This window comes from Salmo trutta, chromosome 37 (genome assembly GCF_901001165.1).
Source record: "Salmo trutta chromosome 37, fSalTru1.1, whole genome shotgun sequence".
NCBI lineage: Eukaryota > Metazoa > Chordata > Actinopteri > Salmoniformes > Salmonidae > Salmo > Salmo trutta.
In genome coordinates, this window is record NC_042993.1 from 13,502,278 (window position 1) to 13,526,399 (window position 24,122).

The 24,122-nt window shown below is 42.4% G+C and overlaps 1 protein-coding gene across 2 annotated transcripts; it reads left to right on the forward strand.

The window, feature by feature from the left end:
• The first annotated feature begins 506 nt into the window (after positions 1 to 506).
• On the forward strand, positions 507 to 21,218 carry LOC115176880 (G protein-activated inward rectifier potassium channel 4-like). Of its 2 annotated transcripts, XM_029737235.1 has the most exons (6): positions 507 to 828; positions 976 to 1,088; positions 13,811 to 13,863; positions 15,456 to 15,603; positions 15,711 to 16,590; positions 20,165 to 21,218. In XM_029737235.1, exons 4-6 carry the CDS (start codon positions 15,514 to 15,516, stop codon positions 20,524 to 20,526), a joined length of 1,332 nt encoding a protein of 443 aa, XP_029593095.1. In that variant the 5' UTR covers positions 507 to 828; positions 976 to 1,088; positions 13,811 to 13,863; positions 15,456 to 15,513; the 3' UTR covers positions 20,527 to 21,218. The 2 variants fall into 2 exon arrangements, with proteins under 2 accessions (XP_029593095.1, XP_029593093.1); XM_029737233.1 differs by lacking the exon at positions 13,811 to 13,863 and having other exon boundaries at positions 508 to 828.
• Positions 21,219 to 24,122: the final 2,904 nt, after the last annotated feature.

The following is a 24,122-nucleotide window of genomic DNA, read 5'->3' on the forward strand; positions in this document are numbered from 1 at the left end:
ATCTTATATGCATAGTCACTTTAACTATACATTCATGTACATACTACCTCAATTGTCCCGACCAACCAGTGCTCCCGCACATTGGCTAACCAGGCTATCTGCATTGTGTCCCACCACCCACCAACCCCTCTTTTTACACTACTGCTACTCTCTGTTCATCATATATGCATAGTCACTTTAACCATATGTACATACTACCTCAATCAGCCTGACTAACTGGTGTCTGTATATAGCCTTGCTACTCTTATTTTCAAATGTCTTTTTACTGTTGTTTTACTTACCTACACACACACATACCTTTTTTTGCACTATTGGCTAGAGCCTGTAAATAAGCATTTCACTGTAAGGTCTACACCTGTTGTATTCGGCGCATGTGAGAAGTAAACGTTGATTTGATTTGAACAGTAGATCAGAGGGAATGGTTTGCACGGAATCAAATGGGACTACTGATGCCACCGTGCAGAGGGCAGTCAAAGCCGAATAGTAATGTTATCATACTGAGCACTAAGCACAGCACGGAAGCGCATATATTAGATCGTACATAATGAGAAAAGCTTAGTAGTCTGTAAAGTACAGGGGGCGGATGAGGGGGAGGGGAGTTTTGCATTACTCGTAGGAGTGGCAAGTCTAGTCCGTTCCTTCGCGCACAATGAAGTGTAGGCTACAGCTGGCTGTTACGTATAGTCTAGTCTATGAGACCAGGCTGGGCTACAGGAGGAACAAAAAAAGTGGCAGTTTACTGTGGTGGTCTTACCTACAGTTTAAAACCCGCCACCTGATCTGCTATGGCAACGATCATGGTACTCTCAAATCCAGTTCGGAAAGAAGGTAAGCACAGCGCAAACAGAGGATGCCTTGCCCCACTCATGGATAACCACCGAGACAAAATAACCAGACGTGTTAATTCCAAACTACTATAGTGATAGTAAATGCAACTTGTTAGTTTTATTAATTCCGTTTTCTGTCAATTTACAGGAATAAGATGTGTTGATATGTGGACACGCACTGGCGGCGCGCTCGGTTGCCGTGTCTGATGAAGCCTACTGGTCGCACAAACGCGTCGAACCAAGCACCGTTGTAGAACCGAGGTGAGGTATTTTATTAACTACCTAATTATTAAATGCTTAATACATTAGTAACCCTGACAACGCTGTATATATGTCCGTAGTAGCCTATATGACTGAACAGACAAGGCTATTAGGCAACCAAACTGGGTTCATGTGTGCTCAGGGTCTGTTAGGGGGGCAAACTTTATTTGCACCAGTTTTGCGTAGCCTTTATGACGCCGGGTTGTTAGGCTATGTGTCTATTAAACTAGTTAAAGTCAACATGCAGACAACTTCGTTTATTGAGGTTTCCATTTTTTGTGGTTTTAATTCAAATCAGCGGGTAATGTGAGCTAACCTAACCATGTCAGCCAGTTAGGATCTTAAAATGAATACATTTGAACAGTAACTAGTAGGCAACTAGAAGCCTAGCATAAAACATTTTAACAAATGATTGCGAAAGAAATCCACTTAAATTTGGGTATAAAATGTGACTAATTACAGATACAATGTTGACGCCAATGAACAATTTAAAACATTGTAATACATTGTTAATTTATAGTGTATTTATTTTCTTATCCTCATTCATCCATCCTCAATTTGTCTACGCTCTTTCTTTCCCTCTCTGTCTCTTCTCCCCTCCCGTTTTTATTCTCTCGGCGGCTTTTAGTGTGTTGCGTTATCGCCCTGTTTTCATGTTGTTTTTCAGCGAGTGAAAACGTGTCTATATGTTCCTCTTATGGTCCAACGCGTTTCCCGCTCGCCTAGAATTTTGACAGCTAGTCCAATTCTTTAGCCTACCCAGTACCCACTTGTAAGCTACAATTTAAAACAGCCCCACTCTTCCCACCTGCACAGCATGTGAAGTATTCGTGCATTATTTCTTGCCCCATTATTAACGCGCCTTGCTGCTGTTTGTCATCAACGATTCACGTTCTGAATAAATCATAATTCCAGAACTAACAGTCAACTGCGACTATGTGTTCAACACATCCTGTAATCCATGTCAAATATGTTTAGAATAGATTTTCTATATCTATTCACACGTTGTCAAATTGGTTATATTTTTTACATAAAGTATTCTTGAAATTGTAAAAGGAGGGCATGGCTTAACCACTATTCATGGTTCTGGTGAAGACCCTAAGGTCAGTGGGGTGTTCATCTACCAAGGCTTTGTAATGGGTTGAATTTATAGCCTTGATGTAATTGTTGATGAAATTAACCTTGAACATGTCGGATAACTTATTTTCAGTATGTTTTAACTACGTTTAATATACTGTTTTAGTTCATAAAATATGATATTCCAAAAGTGAATGTGTGTTTAATAATTCTATCAATAACTTTAAGCTAAAATGCATTAGGAAACTCCCAAGAAGTATATATGAGCTCTGAACATGTTACGTTTCTGTTGTTTCTTCAAGACCATTTCAGTCATAATATTTTCTGGCCAGTGCAGAAATAGCCGCTGTTTTATTCTAGGGATGTATACCTTTCCAATCAATTTGGTTTTGTGTCTTTGTTTTACAGCATTGTGATTTGTATTCTATTTGCTAATTGAATTACATTACTTGGCATGCATGCCTACACCTAAGGGGCTATGCCGTTCTATGGAAAATAATGCAGGATGTGGAAAGTGTTCCACAAGTCATGGCACTAGCAGACTGGAACTGACCTTCTGTGGAGTTGGATTCTTTTCCAGAGAACATATAGTGCCCCGAGTTTATTATCCCTTCACCATCCACTGAAGTAGCTAGCAAGTTTACTAGGTAGCTGCAGTAGTTGCCATGGTGACCAAACAAATAGACTTGCTGCTTTAGCTAACCCTAGCTTGCCATTATGAAAATCCAATTCAACAATGCCAATAATGTTTTCGTTTCAACCTTTGCTTTCAAAAGCAGCTCAAACATAGAATATGTAAGAATTAACTATAGCCATTGAATTCTCCCGTGCAAATGTACTGTGCGTTATAGGGAAATAATGCACGCGCTAGAATGCCCTTCAAGCCAATCAGAAACAAGTATTCAACAACGCCATGGTATAATTAAGCAATAAGGCATGAGGGTGTGTGGTATATGGCCAATATACCATGGCTAAGGGCTGTTCTTACGCATGATGCAAAGCAGAGTTGCCATATTTGTGGTTACTAACGTTATTAGAACAGTAAAAATACATATTTTGTCATACCACTTTCAGCCAATCAGCATCCAGGAGCCAAACTATCCGGTTTATAATATTATGTTAACAACAGTTGGAGAATTTTTCATTTTTCAAACACCTAAACCAGCTTTTTCCTGCAATCTAGAGCCATGATGATTATGCTTAATTCTATTTCAAATTCATTTTCCTGCAAATCTAAGCATATCTCTTAAACTGTATCTTCCTGACTGGGGGTTATTTTTTTAAAGAAACAAAATATGCTTCTCTGCATCTCTGCTAAAATTTGGGTAAAAGATTGAAAGGAATGTGATCTGAGGGCCACGTGCCACTGTGTCCCCTATGGGCATGACTCCTCTGACTATTACCATGTCAGGGGCATGAAGCCTGCCAGGTTTGGCTTTGGACATTGTTCAGTTCACCAACAGCTGTAACCTCATAATATATTTCTCATATTTACTTTCCATTAATGCTGTTAGCTACAAATCTCTGCATACATTTTTTTGTGATTCTAAACTTAGCCTATATGGTTCAGAGAGAGAACATTTGTTCCATTCAAGGTTTAAACATTCTCTCTCTCTCCCAACTCCTTATCCCATCATCATTCAACCTATCGCTGGCTGGCTTTCTATTTCCCTAACATAAATTAAAGGATTGCTTGGGGTGGAAACGAGGCAGTGAGGGAGAGAGATTGGGAGAATATTAGGGGCTATAGGTGTTGGCAATGACAGTGATTTGATTAAGAATACAGAGGTGCTGCTCTAGCTTACTGCTCATGCTCAGCCACCACAGCCCAGTATCAGCCGCACTCAGCAGAGAACCGTGCGTTGGTGGAGGAGAGGATCACGTATTGAGATGTCTTTCTCACTTTCAAATTGCCCTCAAATGAATGTCAAAAGTGGTTTACGACACAATCGCTGTGAAGAGCAAATAAGTTTATACCATTTAATTCTGTCAATTTGTATTCTGTGTGCGGAGGAAGTGTATTTGATTTCTACATCTAATAGTGTTTCATTTTATCTGTAGCATTATACAGACAGAATGATGGCATGGAAGGGAAACAGCTCAGACAAGCTCCCCCGGTAACACTCACAGTTTACAGGCAACATATAAACCCCAAACTTCCTGGAGCGCTCCTCTCAAACTGTATGTCATGACTGATTTGCTACCCATCCTTAACTTAGGCGAAACCTGGATTCTCTCAGTTATGGGAATCGGACCTTGCAAAGCTTTATGGCCTTGTCTAACCATGGCGGCTATGAACTTCACTAGAGCATACATACCGTACCGCCAGTAACTATGTTGTGTAGATGAGGGGCCATCTACACAACATAGTTGGCCTCTTGTGTCTCCGAGTTATAGTCCAAGGGAGTTACATTGGCATTCCGGAGAGGAAAAATGGATTTAAATGATCTCTCATTCTATGGATGGCAGAGGTTTGTGCGGTGGTGGCTGTTGTGGCCACCGTCCTCACAGGAGACCCTTCCGAAACACCTTGGGCCAGAATGGTAACAGTAAAGAAGTCAAGCAAGCCAGTGTGATACCTCCATCACACTGGCTTGCGAAGCAACTAATGGGATTTCCCTGCTCTGCTCTGACTTCTTGGTATTGGCCAAAAGTTACAAGCCAATTTACACAGAATTTGTCCTATATGAAACAGCCATAGAGGGGACCCATACCTTGTCATAAAAGTGACTGATCAGTCACTAAGACCAGGCAATAAGTATACAGTAAGAACAGCAGTGTTTCTGAAGCTCTCTCATGTTACCCAGCTTCTCTCAGTTGTTATGCAACCATTCAGCAAATTAACATCCCTTCATCATGAAGCCCTTTGAAAAGCCATAAGACTAAAACAGGACAGAACCTAACCTGAGGCTTTAATTAAAGATACTAAATGCGGAAAGCGGCAGGACTTCCCACGGTACCGTGCTTATTTACCCAAGGGAACACCAGGATTGTTTATTGTAAAAGAAGCTCCCATAGTGGGTTTGAAACAAGTGCCAACTCTAGAGCAATAAATCACTCTCAGGTATCAACCATCTTCCTGCACTAAAAAAAAGCATCCCTTCTGAACCCTCATTAGTATTCTCTGCAGTGCATTCGTAGCTGACCATTACATCCCAAGCCCTGGGGCAATAACAAGAGGGCGTGCAGTATATTTGAGGAGGCCAAAGATGTTGAGCAAAGCCCTTGGAGACCCGCTGCCCTAAACCTGACTCCCTCTGCCCCCTCGGTCCAAACTAAAGCCAATCTACCATGATGTGACTGTGACTAGGGTTGCAAAATTCTGGGAACTTTCAATAAATTCCCAGGTTTTCCAGAAATCCATGTTGGAGGATTCTGGAATTACTGCTTATTCATTCCTGATTCCGGGAATCCTCCGACCAGGATTTCGGGAAAACCAGGGAATTTATTGAAAGTTCCAGGACTTTTGTAACCCTAAATTAGTTAGTGTGTCACGCACTACTGTCAATGGCAGATGTATGGAGCGAGTTGAATCATGGTCTGTTGGCCTTTTATGGAGAAGCAAATGTATGTTGCAGTATGTATATTTGAAATATGTAACATCCAGGGGGGCTTTACTGTCAGTATTCATCAGTATTGATGTACAGCACCAGTCAAAAGTTTTGACACACCTACTCATTCCAGGGTTTTTCTTTATTTTTATTTTCTACATTGTAGAATAATAGCAAAGACATCAAAACTATGAAATAACACATATGGAATCATGTAGTAACCAAAAAAGTCAGGAAAATTTAAAGAACTTTGAAAGTTTCTTGAGTGCAGTCGCAAAAACCGTCAAGCGCTATGATGAAACTGCCTCTCATGAGGACCACCACAGGAAAGGAAGACCCAGAGTTACCTCTGCTGCAGAGGATAAGTTCATTAGAGTTAACTGCATCTCAGATTGCAGCCAAAATAAATGCTTCGCAGAGTTCAAGTAACAGACACATCTCAACATCAACTGTTCTGAGGAGACTGTGTGAATCAGACCTTCATGGTCGAATTGCTGCAAATAAACCACTACTAAAGGACAGCAATAAGAAGAAGAGACTTGCTTGTCCAAGAAACACGAGCAATGGACATTAGACCTGTGGAAATCTGTCCTTTGTTCTGATGAGTCCAAATTTGAGATTTTTGGTTCCAACTGCCGTCTCTGTGAGACGCAGAGTAGGTGAACGGATGAGCTCCGCATGTGTGGTTCCCACCGTGAAGCATGGAGGAGGAGGTGTGATGGTGTGAGGGTGCTTTGCTGGTGACACAATCTGTTATTTATTTAGAATTCAAGTCACACTTAACCAGCATTGCTACTACAGCATTCTGCAGCGATACGCCATCCCATCTAGTTTGCGTTTAGCGGGACTATCATTTGTTTTTCAACAGGACAATGACCGAAAACACACCTCCAGACTGTGTAAGGACTATTTGATCAAGGAAAGTAATGGAGTGCTGCATCAGATGACCTGGCCTCCACAATCACCTGACCTCAACCCAATTGAGATGGTTTGGGATGAGTTGGACCGCAGAGTGAAGGAAAAGCAGCTAACAAGTGCTCAGCATATGTGGGAACACCTTCAAGACTGTTGGAAAAACATTCCTCATGAAGCTGGTTGAGAGAATGCCAAGAGTGTGAAAAGCTGTCATTAAGCCAAAGGGTGGCTACTTTGAAGATTCTAAAATCTCAAATATATTTAGATTTCTTTAACACTTTTTTGGTTACTACATGATTCCATGTGTTATTTCATAGTTTTGATGTCTTCACTATTATTCTACAATGTAGAAAATAGTAAAAATAAAGAAAAACCCTTGAGTGAGTAGGTGTGTCCAAACTTTTGACTGGTACTGCATATGAGACAAAGGCTTACTGTGATACATGCTTAAATCATAGCCAGGAAGTCTCATTAAAGGCCCAGTGCAGTCAAAACCGTACTTTCCTGTGTTTTATATATATTTCCACTCTAAGAGGTTGGAATAATACTGAAATTGTGAAAATAATGTTAATGCACTTTTAGTGTAACAGCTGCTTGAATAGACAGCCTGAAATGTCAGCCTGTTTTGGTGGGAGGGAGTTTTGGTGTGCCTGGTGGCATCACCAGGTGGTCAATAACAGCTGGTGCGCGATGTCTAATATTAAGGTAGTCTCGAGGTGTTGCTCGCCTGAGGTATAGCACCTCATGATAAGCTGTAGACCACACTATCTACCAAGAGAGTTTTGATCTATATTTTTCGTAGCTGTCTATTTTCCAACAACAAACCGGCGTTGTCGCTAAGACCACACTTAATGAGCTGTAAGGCCAATAGCAAACAAGAAAATGCTCATCCAGAAGCAGCGCTCCTAGTGGCCGGTGATTTAAATGCAGGCAAGCTTAAATCCATTTTACCTCATTTCTACCAACATGTCACGTGCAAACATTGGGAAAAAAACTGTAGACCATCTTTACTCCACACACAGAGACACGTACAAAGCTCTCATGCTTAGTCCCCTCCTGTACTCTCTGTTCACCCACGACTGCGTGGCCAAGCATGACTCCAACACCATCATTAAGTTTGCTGACGACACAACAGTGGTAGGCCTCATCACCGACAACGATGAGACAGCCAATAGGGAGGAGGTCAGAGACCTGGCAGTGTGGTGCCAGTACAACAACCTCTCCCTCAACGTGAGCAAGACAAAGGAGATGAGTGTGGACTACAAGAAAAGGAGGGCTGAGCATGCCCCCATTCACATCGACAGGGCTGTAGTGGAGCGGGTCGAGAGTTTCAAGTTCCTTGGTGTCCACATCACCAACAAACTATCATGGTCCAAACACACCAAAAAAGTTGTGAAGAGGGCAAGACAAGAGACTGAAAAGATTTGGCATGGGTCCCCAGATCCACAAAAAGTTTGACAGCTGCACCATCGAGAGCATCCTGACTGGTTGCATCACCGCCTTGTATGGCAACTGCTCGGCATCTGACCGTAAGGTGCTACAGAGGGTAGTGCGTACAGCTCAGTACATCACTGGGGCCAAACTTCCTGCCATCTTGGACCTATATACTAGGCGGTGTCAAAGGAAGGCCCAAAAAATTGTCAAAGACTCCAGTCACCCAAGTCATAGAGTGGCGCAGCGTTCTAAGGCGCTGCATCTCAGTGCAAGAGGTGTCACTGCAGTCCCTGGTTCAAATCCAAGCTGCATCACTATGATTGGGAGTCCCATAGGGTGGCACAATTGGCCCAGCGTTGTCCGGGGTATGCCGTCATTGTAAATAAGAGTTTGTTCTTAACTGTCTTGCCTGGTAAAAAAAAAGTTATATATAAAAAATAGGCTGTTCTCTCTTCTACCGCAGACTATTTGCAATGACCCCCCCCACCTTTGTTTTTACACTACTGCTACTCGCTGTTTATTATCTATCATGGTCACTTTACCCATACTGTACCTACATGTACCAATTACCTCGACTAACCTGTACCCCCCGCACATTGACTCGGCACCGGTACCCTGTATATAACCTCGTTATTGTTATATATTTTTTTACTTTAGTTAATTTAGTAAATATTTTCTTAACTCTATTTTCTTAAAACTGCATTGTTGATTAAGGGCTTTTAAGTAAGCATTTCACGGTAGGGTCTACACCTGTTGTATTCGGCACGTGACAAATCTAATTGGATGTAATTTGAAATTAGTTAAAGACGTCCTCCAGCTAACTTTAACTGTTGAAAAGTCTCAAGTATAAATACTGTAAAGTACACACACTAAGGGGTAAAAAAATATACGTTTCGAGCAATATAGTGTTTTTTAGACAAAACTGCAAACTTCAAGGAGTAGGGCATTCAAGGAGTTGGTCTAATGGGAATCTGTGATGTCATCGGCCTCCCCTCTTGCTTGAGGAATAATAGAGGAGCAATAGAGAACAAAATAGGGACATTTAAGATCATATCTAGCCATGTAAATGATTATACTCAGATCTAATGATGCTACACAGGCCGTTTGAAAATAAAAATAGCCATTACAACTCATTCTCTGCCCCGCTAAGATGAAGTTCTCTCAAGGGCAGAGTGTTTAAGTGTGGTACAAATCCCCTAGTGTGTAGACTACAGTGTGAAGTGGGAATGCAGTGAGTCTGCCTGGCTCTCGTTTCAGCCTCACCACTTCCTAATTACCTCCACTCCATTCTCTTCCTATTCACTTCTTCTTTCTTGCAGTATTCTTTAATTCCCGTCTACCCATTCTCTCTCTCAACTGCTGTTCTCTTTGGCTATGTAATTTAATGGCTGAGGGGAGTGAACTCAAACATCCTCTCTCAGTCCTGGCAAGTCTGTCTGTCTCTCTGTCTGTCTGTGGCTCTCAGTTTGAACTGGACAGGTCATTTCATTATAAAGCATTACACTTCAATGAGGCCATTATATCCTCATCATCCTGAGCCAAAATGGGAACCCAGATGAAATGAGAAAAGTGACTAGTGAAAGAGACTGAGGAGCAGGGGAGAGTGATAAATGGAGTGCGAAAATAATAAGAAAAAAGTAAAGAATCACTGGTGCTCACGACAAGATTTTCACAAAGGCGACACAGAGAATGAGACTTCATCTTTTCCTCATACTGGTGACATGACATTTCATCCCAGCAGGCTGGCCTCCATCCCTTATCCCTGACAGAACCATTCTTTATTCTGGGTGGCATTAGCGCTGTAACATGCTGTGCCAGTGGAGCTGTGCTGAGGAAGCAGATGCTGCCTGGGTACTCTGCACTGAGGTCAGTCCTGTCTTTAGGATTAAGCCATGTTGGTTGACTGAGCCTCTGGGGAAGCCGCTGTGATCAGAAGGCAAACTTGGAGAGAAGCCTGTAAAAACACACAGACATGGCCACTGCTACTAGCAGTAGTGGTACTGGTGTCAACACTAGGCCTAGCACTCACCGATTCACTTCACACCTGGCTGCTCCAGCCTCTACAACCAGTCATCATCTTCCCTCTAGCCTCTCCTCTCTGACCTTTCCAACCACACCTGTCATTTCCTTTCAAACCATTCAAACCGTTAACCCCTTCTCTCAATCTCTATAGCCCTATTAAACTATTCTTTACTGTCTCTCTCATTATCTCCCTTCCTGAGACCCTCTACTCGACCGATCTGCTCGCCAATCTACACTATCATCCTTGCCTTTTGCCCTGTCCAATACTACTCCTTACTCTCTATCCCTCTCTTTCCTTCTCATTTTCACTCCTAATTTGTTTTCTACCTCTCTCATTTCCCTTTCCTATATCTCTTTATCTACTTCCTTCTCTCTGTTTGTTTTCTTGTCCCCCTCCCTCATTCCCTTGCTCTCCCTCCCCTGCCAGTCCTTGGCTAACGTCTCTAATCCCAGTCATGCATGTATGCAGCATGTTGTCCCCTTGTCTCTTTAATCTTCTCTCGTCAGGCGAGCCCACCTCTAGATGGATCAGTGGCTGATTTGTGGCCTCCCAGCGTGTTCCGTCTGTCTCTGCCTGTCCTCCCCCCACGTACCCCACAGAGGCCTGCATCATTAATATGGCTTTCAGCTTTCAAACATTTGCTGCTGACTAACAGGCAACTCCTCATCACACCCACACCTACTGCCAGTGTTCTACCACTGGACAGAGCATGGGGAATGGAGGCTGATCGTTTTAAGCCTATAACTTCAAAGAAGTTTAATCGGGAGTGTGTGTGTGGCAGAGAATGTTTTCATCTCAACATCTAAACTCAGGGGCTTAATGAATCTCTGCTGTCAAATAGGGGTCATTAGAGAAATATGCTGAGATTAGGTGGTGTTGGTAATGATGAATTATTTGCCCATTATAAATGCTGGCCGGTAGTTTATAGAACGGGGGCAGTCTGGCTCAAAAGAAAGATGACTTGAGCGTTTCACCTTCAATGTGCCGCCCGACCATTACTTTGCCACTCTACTCTATAATTAAGATCTATTTATTTAAATGTTGGGTGTTTTGTTCCAGAAGCTCTGTGCCCTGTAAAAATGTTTTAAGCTATGACACTGCTGAACTGAGAGAGAACAATTGAGAAGGGTGGGAATGAGAGGGCTACTTCCACTGTGTTGGAAAGGGATCACAGCAGTGATTAAATGAGGGTGCGAGGCATGAGTTGATCAGAGGCTTGACTTCAGTGCCGGACAGGGGTTGAGGTGTTTATAGGCTTCAGTGCAGGACAGGGGTTGAGGTGTTTATAGGCTTCAGTGCAGGACAGGGGTTAAGGTGTTTATAGGCTTCAGTGCCGGGCAGGGGTTGAGGTGTTTATAGGCTTCAGTGCCGGGCAGGGGTTGAGGTGTTTATAGGCTTCAGTGCCGGGCAGGGGTTGAGGTGTTTATAGGCTTCAGTGCAGGACAGGCTCATCATGGATGGATGGTGTTGGAGAAGAGCTCAACTCTTCCACTGAGGGCAGGACAGGATTTGACATGGGAAGACAAAAAACAATAACACAATACACTACACAGTTAGACAAAATAGCTAAGAATGAGTTAGTCCAAGCAAGGAGTAAAATCATTGATGTTTAATAATGTGATTGTGTTTGTATATGTGATTGACTCTACATACAGTAATGAGAGAACATTGACTCACAGTCCTTGGAGAGGAAACATTCAATGTGCCAGTGGATGAGTGGGCACATGAGACATGGCTTCAATTCATGTCAGGAAAGAGTTGGCAATGGTAGTGGAGTGGAGTAGTCATCACCTCTTAATCAGGGAACAGGAGGGGACTTAGCTGTAAATGCAAATAGCAGATACATTCCATTACAGCTGCGCCATCATAGGTTTGGACAACAAGTCTCTCCATAAATTCACAATGTCAAACACAGACTGCGCATCTCGCCCATTTGACACAAAGTAGCCCAAGAAACATTCCTGAATAAAGCCCCGATAAAGCCCTTGGAAAAATGGTTCTCCCTGGGGCCTGGACCCTATAGGGTATGACAGTGATTACATCTAGTCTATGAGACCAGGCTGGGCTACAGGAGTATTGTAAAAAGGTTTTATATGGGCTATGATGGGACCAGTTTTTCTAATCAGGTCACATGGTTTTAAAAAACTCATGAAGAAAACCCTGTCAAACTGCAGCAACCTTATACTTGTTCATATGAATTATACTTAGACTAGACTAACAGGGGAGTTTCCTCTACCCTATCACAGAGACAACATCTGATAGACAATAGAACTCACAGGGCTGAGCTTTTCTTGATGCATGTTTGCAACTGTAGGCCTCATTAAACATTTCATCACTATTATGTTGATTGATTCATTCCAGTGAATCATTTGGGATTGAAAAGGTTGAGGTAGCATAGCCAGCCCAAGTTTGAATATAAACCAAATTTGATCACATTCACATTTTCTTCTGACAAACAAATGAGCTACATATACATAACATTACCAATTTGTTTACCCTGACCAGATCGACAGGGCGCATAGTGCACCTGCTATTATTAGTAGCCTACAGTTGATCAGACTGAGAAAAAAAATGAGTTTTCATCCCATACAGCATGTCAAATCTCTAACGTTTAGGTGTAGCCTAGGCTGCTGCAACATTTATGTCATGAGTTTTTGCTTGTGTCTGTCCGGAGTGATTATGTGTTATCACCTTTGATAAATAGCCTAAATACCGGATCAGAGTATTTTCACATTTTTTTATTGAACCTTTTTTTAACTAGGCAAGTTAATTAAGAACAATTCTTATTTACAATGACGGCCTACCAGGGAACAGTGGGTTAACTGCCTTGTTCAGGGGCAGATTATTTTCTTGTCAGCTCAGGGATTCGATCCAGCAACCTTTCGGTTACTGGCCCAACACAATGACGGTCTACCCTGGCCAAATCTAACCCAGACAACGCTGGGATAATTGTGCGCCGCCCTATGGGACTCCGAATCACGGCCGGTTGTGATACAGCCCAGTATCGAACCAGGGTCTGTAGTGACGCCTCTAGCACTGAGATGCAGTGCCTTAGACCACTGCGCCACTCGGGAGCGACTTTAGTACTTGCTACTAAAGTTAGCAAGGCAAATTGAAAGAAATTGCACTAACTCCACACAAAAATAAAGTTCTAAAACCAAGAAAACCATATATAATCTACCTCCTCTATCTCCTGTAGTTTGAAAAAACTAATTTGAATGGAATAATATCCTAAAAATGCTCAACTATTGCTCTTCACTGTCAATCTCTATCCAATATGTCACCAACTCACCAAGATTCTCAACACATAGAATCCCCGTAATGCTCTGTGGCACAACCCCAATACAACACACTAGGTTCGTTCTCTGATCCTAATCCTATGATTTGATGGACAACATGTCTGTTCATATTGCAAAAGCTTTGATTGGTTGGAGGATGTCCTCCGGAAGTGGTCATAATTACCATGTAGGTCTATGGAAGGGGGTGAGGCCTTCGTGCCTCCTAGGTTTTGTATTGAAGTCAATATTGCCAGAGGAGGATGGGGAATAGCTGTCTTCTGGCTACACCATAGTAATAGCCTAAAGTGTGTTGTTGAGACAACTGTAGCCCTTCATTGCAAAACAGTGTGTTTTAATCAGGTATTTGGTGATGTGAATATATTTAGTATAGTTTTATCTAAAAGGATACCTTTTTTTAATGTTTCATTATTTTACATTTTTCAGAAATTCACTGAGTAAGATGGTCCTCCTCTTCCTCCTCTGAGGATCCTACACTGGTAAACACATACGTACACACATACGTACACATACGTACCCACATACATACACACATACGTACACACATACGTACACACATACGTACACACATACATACACACATACGTACACACATACGTACACACATACATACACACATACATACACACATACATACACACATACATACACACATACGTACACACATACGTACACACATACGTACACACATACGTACACACATACGTACACACACACATACGTACACACATACATACACACATACGTACACACATACGTACACACATACATACACACATACATACATACACACATACGTACACATACGTACACACATACATACACACATACGTACACACATACGTACGCACATACGTACACACATACGTACACACATACGTACACACATACGTACACACATACATACACACATACGTACACACATACGTACACACACGGACGCGCATACTCACTATTGTCATTAGTTTATCTTAAACGCTGCTTGTAGACCTTCATAACAACAGAAGTGCAACGAGCTGACATCAGGTGAGTGAGATTGTGAGAGTGTTGCTGAGGGAGGGAGAGTGTGGCTCTCTGCCCTGTCCCCTCCCCTGCCCCCCACACTGACCACGGGACACTGGAACTAGGAGCTTTGAACTCCTGTCAATACAAAGGAGCACATGGCCATGGAGCAGTATCCTTGGACTCTCTGAGTAACCCTGAAGCTCAATCCCTCTCACATTACATCTGTTATACTGCCTTTAGTTACCAGTAATCAGCTCTGGAATCTACATAACGACAAATGAGGAAGCTGAGTTGTTTTGTTTTGCTGGTGGCAGACATTGCAAGCCGCAGTGCAACTAACTGAGATTTGTCTTAGGTTGCTGATCATGCAATCTACATCTCCAGTAGGCTACAACCCATCTGAAGTTCAGTCGTTCTCATCTTTAGAATCTTGCAAGTCACACACTGCAGTGGTGGATAGATCTGGATTGACTGGAGCGATTTGGGAGGATGACAAAAGGCATAATGAGGCAGAGTCACTTAAAAGGGTTTCACTTTTTCCTTTCTACAGTGAGCCAGGAGTCACATAGTTAGCTGTGAAAAAGAGAGGGTCATGGTGTGTGTGTGTGTGTGTGTGTGTGTGTGTGTGTGTGTGTGTGTGTGTGTGTGTGTGTGTGTGTGTGTGTGTGTGTGTGTGTGCGCGCGCACCAGTGTTTGTGCCCCAGTGTGTATGTGGGAAGGTGGGATTTAAAACTGTGAAGTGGTTCTGAGCATAATGAATTACTGGTGTGTTCTCTGTTTGGCTTGAGGGTGTCTGCTGTTGCTGATCAATGGCAGAAATGAACCATGTCTCTGAACCTCGTCTGCCCAGGCTGACAGAGGTGAACAGCAATAATGAGTTGATATGGAGAGCTGTTCATTAAAGCTTGCGTTGGCTCTTTTATATTTTATGATGGATTTCTGGTGTTACTAAAAAACCACCACACTTCATTTCAGTTTGACATGAAATGTCACAGGTTTGTCGCTAGTCCGCTACTCAGTGGACTTTGAATAATCTTTAATGTAAATATGCTTTTATGTTTTCCAGCTAGAAAGCGTACTGTTTGGGGCCAGAAACAGTGACTCTGGCCCAACGCTTCAAGGCCATGAATTGCTTCAAAGGGCGTTTTGGACAGGATGTGGAGAAACAGGACCAAAAGCTGTCAAAACCAAGATGGGATACCCCCAAAAACAAGGTGACGGAGGTTTTGATGGAAGTGATCAATTTAGCAATTACTTTGTTAAATCACACAGTCATTAACCCTATTCTTTCTTTCTTTCTCTCTTTCTCTCACACACAAAGGTGCCCACAGACCGGACCATGGTGGTGGGCGGCAGGCAAGGTGGGTGCGGTAAAGGTTGCAACCTTTCAGGAGGTACCCTGAGGAAACGGCGCCAGCGCTACGTGGAGAAGGACGGCAAGTGCAACGTGCATCACGGCAACGTGCGCGAGAAATACCGCTACATGACAGACATCTTCACTACCCTGGTGGACCTGAAGTGGCGCTTTAACCTGCTGGTGTTCACCCTGGTCTACACAACCACCTGGGTGTTCTTCGGTCTCATCTGGTGGCTCATCGCCTACATCCGCGGAGACCTGGACCACACCGATGACGGAGACTGGATCCCCTGCGTCAACAACCTCAACGGCTTCGTCTCCGCCTTTCTCTTCTCCATCGAGACGGAGACCACCATCGGCTATGGCTACCGGGTCATCACTGATAAATGCCCAGAGGGGATTCTCCTGCTTTTAGTCCAGGCCATCCTGGGCTCCATCGTCAATGCCTTCATGGTAGGATGCATGTTCGTCAAGATCTCCCAGCCAAAGAAGCGAGCCGAGACGCTCATGTTCTCCCACAAGGCGGTGATCTCTGTGAGGGACAGCAAGCTGTGTCTAATGTTCAGGGTCGGAGACCTGAGGAACTCACACATCGTGGAGGCCTCTATCCGGGCCAAGCTGATCCGCTCCAAGCAGACCAAGGAAGGGGAGTTTATCCCTCTCAATCAGACGGATATCAATGTGGGCTTCGATACGGGGGACGACAGGCTCTTCCTGGTGTCGCCACTCATCATCTGTCACGAGTTCAACGAGGGCAGTCCCTTCTGGGAGATCTCACAGGAACAGCTGGAGAGAGAGGAGTTTGAGGTAGTGGTCATCCTGGAGGGCATGGTGGAAGCCACAGGTGGGTTCTTCTAATTTAAGGTCAGATTTGCATTTCCTGCCTAATGATGAAGATTCATTCTGGTGGAGGGTAAGCTGATCCTAGATCTGTGCCGACTAACTTCTACCTGGAGAGATTTTTATTGTAATCATAATGATGTAGAAAATGATTATTAAAATAACATAAATAACACTATAATTACAGGTACTTTAACGTATAATATGAGAATCTAATGCAGGTTTGTGTGACCCTGTTTATAAGCATTCATTCACTTGGTGGGATAAAGAGGATGCAGTCGACAGGAATCACTTGAGACTTGCAGGGTATCACCAATTAACGTTGGCTGTGAATGCACTTGACAAGGACTGGAATTACACTGTCCTAAATGGCCACAGCATTGTCCTGTATGCTAATATCCTCTATTAGGGTCTTCTGGCTCCTGTGAGAAGCAGGAGGGACTCCAGGGAAGCCGAGAATCCCAGACCTGTCAATAGTACAGCCTCTGGGAAATTAAACGAGCAGAAGACGTTGAGGGAATTCAGGTCGGAATGGTGATTGAATTGGGTCGTTCTACCAATTTGGTGCCCTTTGTGAAGTGTAACTTGGTCAAAAGAAATGTTTGATTTCATCTAATTCTGTCATAAAGAGCACATGTTCAATTTAATAAAAAACGTGTTTTTCCATCTCAAGAGGATAAAAATATATATATATATACACTATAGTAAGTGCCTATTAAGTGCCAAATAAAGTAACAGAGTTGAATGTAACAGGGTTGTGTCACGGATCACTCTGGAACTTTCATTGCGCACACCTGGCCCCTATTCCCACTGATTGTATTTGTATATATGTGCCCTTTGTTCACCATGGTGGGGTCGATTATTGTTACTATGTCCGTTGGTGCATGTACCTGTGCTGTGTGTTTTGGGCTTTTGTGCTCTAGTGGATTGCGCAGATGATTACATGTCTCGTCCCGTGTGTTAATCATTGTTCGAGTGTGTTATTTATGCGAGGTTCTCCTCGCTCTTTTGTTTTGGGTTTCAACCCTGTGTTTTGTTACGTGTTTGTTTGGTCTTTGTCCCCGTGCCTTTACACAGCACGCCGTAATTTGGGTACAATAAAAAAAAACTATTACGCATTCCTGCGTCTGTCTCCTGAATCTCTTCATACCAACGTGACAGGGTGACGATTTCTTCTGAAATCAGCCATAAATCCACCTGTGACAGGGGGAATGAAGCTTGTTGTGTGCAACAGGGAGTGGCAATTGAATGCAAGCTTCACCAAAAAATGGTTTCGTTAAAACATTTCTAGCCTGTCTGTCTATGGGTAACGCTTGACGTGTTATGTCCAACCCTTTCAGTTTTCCACCACAAAACACCAGAAAATGGCCAAGAAGATTAGAACCAGCTCACCTGCTTTTACTCTAGGATTTGACTATTAGATGTTCAATGTTTCTGTTTAAAAAGGAATAGTTTCACTATATTAAAATGAGAGTTCAGTTCACGTAACAGGGTTGACCCTAAAATGCAGGACAGACGTAAATGAATCACTAATCATATGAAATAAATAATAATCTTCAGAAATGACTTTGTCAAATCAAAATAACTAGGTCTTTACAATGATGGTGAAACTTGGAGACATTTTTGGGTTAAGTGGGTTAACATCTTCCTAGAAGTGACAGGATTGACAGATTTTGGATTTTGGCACTTTAGCAAGCCTTTAGTCATATTAAAATGTGGATTTATTGAATTATCCATATGGTTTATATTAAAGGGCACTTCATTTAATATAACATGCTTTTAAAATTCAATATTGGTGCACAATTTCTACTTAAAATATCAAAGGGATGCAAAAGGCACTCTTCATGGAATGACCCAATTCCCTTTTCCCATCCCACCCACTGTCAATGATTCTCGGTCCAGGAGTGGGCAGTGGCAGTGAACTGAACTACTGCTCAAAGACATACTCCAGGCAATTTAGCTTCGATTTTGTTTATGAGGATGCAGACCGTGTGGGTGTTATTGCTTCAGATTTGTTTTTGATATTCTACTCAATATATAGACTTTGGTTTAACAGAGGGAGAATGTTTGATCCATCGCACAGCAAGGGCTGTTTTTTCCTCAGTATCCCATGTCAATATTGATGGTTTAGTCAAGGGACAAACTAAAAGCTGATGCTTTATTGATTTTTTTTAATCTATCGACAACAGTTTGTTGTTTTGCTATTTTCCCTCAGGGAGCAAACTGAATCAGGCCTTGAAGTGGGATTTGCCTGAAGTAGGAAAGAGTTTACTGGTTTGCTGTTAATCTCTCAGGTGCTTAAAGAATGGGAGCTTCTGCAACGCAGATGCAGGGAGTCAAGAAGCAAGTGCAGTTGGTGAGTTTAATAAGGAAGAACATGACGATATACAAAACAAGAGCAGCGTACTGGGCATGAAAACCAAGACTGCCTGAAGACTGAGGCTACTGAGGGCTAAATAAAAGGGAAGTAATCAAAGTACTGAAGTCCAGGTGTACATAACGATGGGGAGCAGGTGTTCGTAATGTGCCAGGTGTACATGATGTGGGTTGCCAGGACCGGTAGTTAGTAGACCGGCGGTTAGTAGACCGGCGACGTCGAGCGGCAGAAGGGGTGACAGCTGCTTTTATCTCTTATTCATACGATGCTCAAAGGCTTTGTTTCGTTTTTCTAAATGCTTCATCAAAATGTGTAGGCTAATTGGTATGTTGATTGTATATTAAAAATCATCACCAGGCACAGTATGTAGGTATCCCACTGTATGCATGATACCATTGAATTGCCAGTATTTTTTTATTAATTCAGCGTGCTGTTTACATTCAAAGAATTACAGCTATATCATTCTAATTTAATACATTTCCTGCAGGTGAAATGCAAATTAAGTTATATATATTTACATTATGGCTGCTGAAAAAAAGAACTGTTGATACATTACAAGGTTGTGAATCATCCAACCCGCAACCCCTTACTTCTCTTAATATCCGTGTGTGTGTGTGTGTGTGTGTGTGTGTGTGTGTGTGTGTGTGTGTGTGTGTGTGTACATTGGTCTGTCTGCTTTGATATACCCCTGGTGCTGGCTGTGCATGGTCAGTCGGTTTGTTTCAGCATTCCTGTGGATAATATGTACTGTAATTGATATGGCTCTTCAAGGTTCACTTGAGCATCGGATGAAAATGCTCACAGGGTATTTATAGGCAATCCACATATACATATTCAGAAAGGTGTGTGTGTGTGTGTGTTTCTGCATCTGTGTGTTTGATGTGTGTACATGTGTGTGTTTGAAAGAGAAGATGCACATCTCTGTATTAGAACCACTCTTCAGCCTATTTCCAAAAATGTTTGTTCAATGAAAGGAGTACAGCTCATTTCAAGTCAAGAAGACAAAGCATAGTGAATCTTAATTAGATCCACAAATCACAACGACGCAGCTTGAGTCCAGGTCTTAGTATAGTTCCATGACAAGGGCTTTTAAAAAAAAATACATTTAGATCATACCCAATCACACAGTCGTTTCAAGTTCCTATCCTCTATTTCATGTCAGTAATGTCTGTCTGTCTCCCTCCCCCCTCTCTCTCTCCAGGAATGACATGCCAGGCGCGCAGCTCCTACCTGGACTCAGAGGTCATGTGGGGGGAGCGCTTCACCCCTGTGCTCTCCCTAGAGGAGGGCTTCTACGAGGTGGACTACGAATCCTTCCACCACACCTACCCTACCCCGACCCCCACCTCCTCTGCCCGAGAGCTAGCCGAGCTGGCCAAGAAGGGAGAGGCCATCCCCCTACCTCCCCAGTCCCCACCTCCAGTCCTGGAGCCACCCCCACCACAGCCAGAGAAGGAGGAAGACAGAGGGGAGGAAGAGGTGGGGGTGGAGGCGATAGGGGATGGAGAGGGGGATAACGTTAGCAATGGAGATGCCAACTGGATGGATGATGGGCATGAATGAGTGTGCATTGGTGAAAACACAGACCATGTCATCAGATGATGCTGCTCACTGGTTTAAAACAAGTTCATACATGGAACAGAGGCTACAAGAGGCAAGATTTCAAAACCTCAACATCATGAAGACAGGCAAGAAGTACTTGTGCAAGTGACTCAATGTCTCAAATGGCTTTGATATCAAACTTCATCAACTGATGAGTGTCGAACATAAACTATGATATCCTATAGTTTATGACTGCTAGTAGAGGGACCAAAGGTAAGTCTTCACGCGGACTCATCATTTTTTTATTACAGCATTTAGTGCCAATATTCTGATCTAAAACAACTTGGATAACTGGGTGAATATGATTTTAAAAGTTTCAAGTAATGGGATGTAAATTATTGAATAATTTGTACTAGACTAGATGTGTGTAAGAATGAATGTGAAAGAGGGTGAATTAAAGGAGGCCTGGCCAAATGCCCTTCCATTTCAAGTATTTTGATACACACGTTTTTGTTACATGTTAATTTTCGTAAAGTAATATTTACCTTCTATACAAATCTTAAATCACTAAGTTTGAAAGGCCTTTCGCTTTGAATGAATTGTTTAAAGTTATGGTTTGGATTTCTTGCACCATTTTGTTGGCTTCACAAATGATCCTGTTCAAGGCATTTTGGAAGGGTTTGCTATTAGTGGGCGTTGCCAACAACCTAATAAATAATTGAGTGCTTATCATGGAAATTGAAATGATTGAAGCCTTTTTTGTTTATTTTTGCATTTTACATCCACACAGAGGTTTTTAGAGGAAGTTGTGCCATATTGAGTCTTACCTTGGTGAAGATTTCCCTCTACTGGCTGTAGAATGTCATGACAAGCACAACCTGGTCCTCTCGGGTCTCTCTTCAACTTCTTCCAAGCCTGATCAAGTAAGAAAAAGAAGAAGGGAAAGAATAATCAGTCCAATTTTGTCATGCAGTCATATATAAGTCAATCATTAATCATCAGACAAGGTGTAAAACCCCCAAACACAAGCAAATTGTGATATTGGCAAGTATGGTGAAAGATGTGTTTATCATAATGAAGCAGCAGGGGCACCTTAAAACTGCCCCCATTCTAATTGTAAACAAGGAATACTGCACTGCCACTGAAAGCAAAACTCAAAATGACATAATACCATCAAAACGCATAGAAATCAAATTATAAATAAATCAAATCATACACAATCAAAGTCCTACATGTGATCGCTAAGGTGACAGGCATACATGTTATACAAATTGTTGTCATGTAGTCCAGGGCAGAGGTAGCTCTAGAAAACCCAAGGGACCATACCCAGCCCTCTTGGGTTCTCATTTGAACCACTGACCACATTGCGGGCAATGTGTACGAGGCGAAGCCGAGTGGCGTAGACCACCACAGCCATGATAATGCCATTTATTTAGATACATCCATAACAATGAGCTAATGATGCGCGATTTCACCTGACATAGAAAATGTGCTCTCTCATCAGGACACTGTTGTTCAGAGGAACTAGCCAACAACCCAGCTAACACAATCTCTTCAAACTGAAGCTGGAAAGACTGCAAACGAGCTGCACTTCGTTTCCTTTCACCTGTTTTCTATTGATATTTATTTGTATACATCCATAAAACATTATGCTGATTCATGATTTTGACTGGCTGAGAAAAGCTGCCTGCCTGTCTGTCTCATCCCAACACGTTCATTACTGTGCATTCACATCGAATGGGAATATTGAAACAATGTTGCAAATGTCAGACAGCAATGTCAGACAGCAAGGTTAATACAAATCTCTGCTGTTGAAAACTAAATGTTAGTCTAAAAGAAATGTGAGATAATGTCTAGATGCTTTTTATAGTGGAGAGTTTATAAATTGCCTGGCTGGGTTGATGAGACAGTGGATTACGCAGTTAGATGGAACAGAGTAAATAGCCATTTTAACGTGGCATAGACACCGGCTGGAATGAGGTTTTAACCAATCAGCATTCAGGATTAGACCCACCCATTGTATAACCTTTAATATAAACAGTGATTCGATCCCTGAGTGATTCGATCCCCGTGGTATACCACGGTCTGACAGCTGTGGTATTCCACGGGTATGACAAAATATTTATTTTTACTGCTCTAATTACATTGGTAACCAGTTTATAATAGCAATAAGGCACCTCTGGGGTTTGTGATACAACCCCAAAAGGCTGTATCCAGGTACTCCGTGTTGTGTCATGCAGAGAACAGCCCTTACCCATGGTGTATTGGCCATATACCACACGCCCTCGTAATCCTTGAATACAATATGCATTTGGAAACCTCAGAAATTATACTTTCATAGCACACCAAAATAGTTTTCAGGTGTCACATTAGTGCAGAATTCTGCCTTTTTCAGGAAGAAATATCTTGCTAAAATGCTTATTGTAATTTCTGCTTGGCATCAGACAAATGCTGTGATTGACTTGCATTTCTCCAGTCGGAGGAGTATTCACCAACGTGTACCTCTGGTATATTTCCTCGTGTAGCCTACTTTTCTCTGGTGAAATGCAAGATCAACTTCAAACAAAACATTAGGAAATGTAGCTGGCTACATTCTTTCTATGATTAACATTAGAAATATAATGGCTATGCATTGTTTTTGCAACAAAAAAACCTTGCCTTTTAATTGTAAGTTAATTTACTTGTCGCTGCTAGCCAAATAACATTTCACTTCTGTTGTCATCTGATGAAAATTAAGTTATTTTCCTGCCGAATGTGTTGCACTAATGCATTTTCTGTGAAGGAAAACTATAGTTGCACATCCCTGATCACTCTATGATCAGGTGGGGGAAAAATGCAGATTTATTGATGGTTTGCGTTTGGAAAATGCAGATTTCTGAACTCAAATGTGACTCCTGGGAGTCAGGAAGCAGATGGTGAGTTTAATAATAATGATAATAATGATGATGATGATGATGATGATGATGATGATGATGATTTACAAATCAAGAGAAGCGTCTAAACATGAAAACAGAACCAATACTGGCTGATGACTGAGGTTGGTAAGGGTTATATGAAGGGAGCGTAGTCAGGGTGGTGATGAAGTCCAGGTGTGCTTAACGATGGGGAGCAGGTGTGTGCAATGATGATTGCCAGGTGTGCACATGTGGGTTGCAAGGACTAGTGGTTAGTAGACAGGCGACGTTGAGAGCCAGAGGGAGGGAGCAGGAGTAGGCGTGACAGATACACTTACTGTCTGCTGTTTTAACACAGAATCCCACAGAGGTATTTGGCGTTGCACATTGACCTGAACTACAAATGGAAACTTATAAGGGAACAATAAACCTTGGCTTGAAGCTGTGCTACACAAAAAAACCTTGGTGGAAATCTGTGGTAAAACATTGAACAGTAGCCAGTGTATCTTTTCCAGTCCATTTGTAAAGTTTTTTGGGGGTGATAATTAAGTTGAGTGTTCAAGGTTTCCAAAACTGTATCAGAATCAAGGAACAGTTAAGGTAGAGCGTTTCACACTTTGATCAGTTCCCCTTAGCTAAATCAAAAGAAAGATTCAATAACTCTAATGCATTGTTGTCAGAAGGGCAAAGCTGAGGATAGGCTCCTTCACACAGAGCTAAATC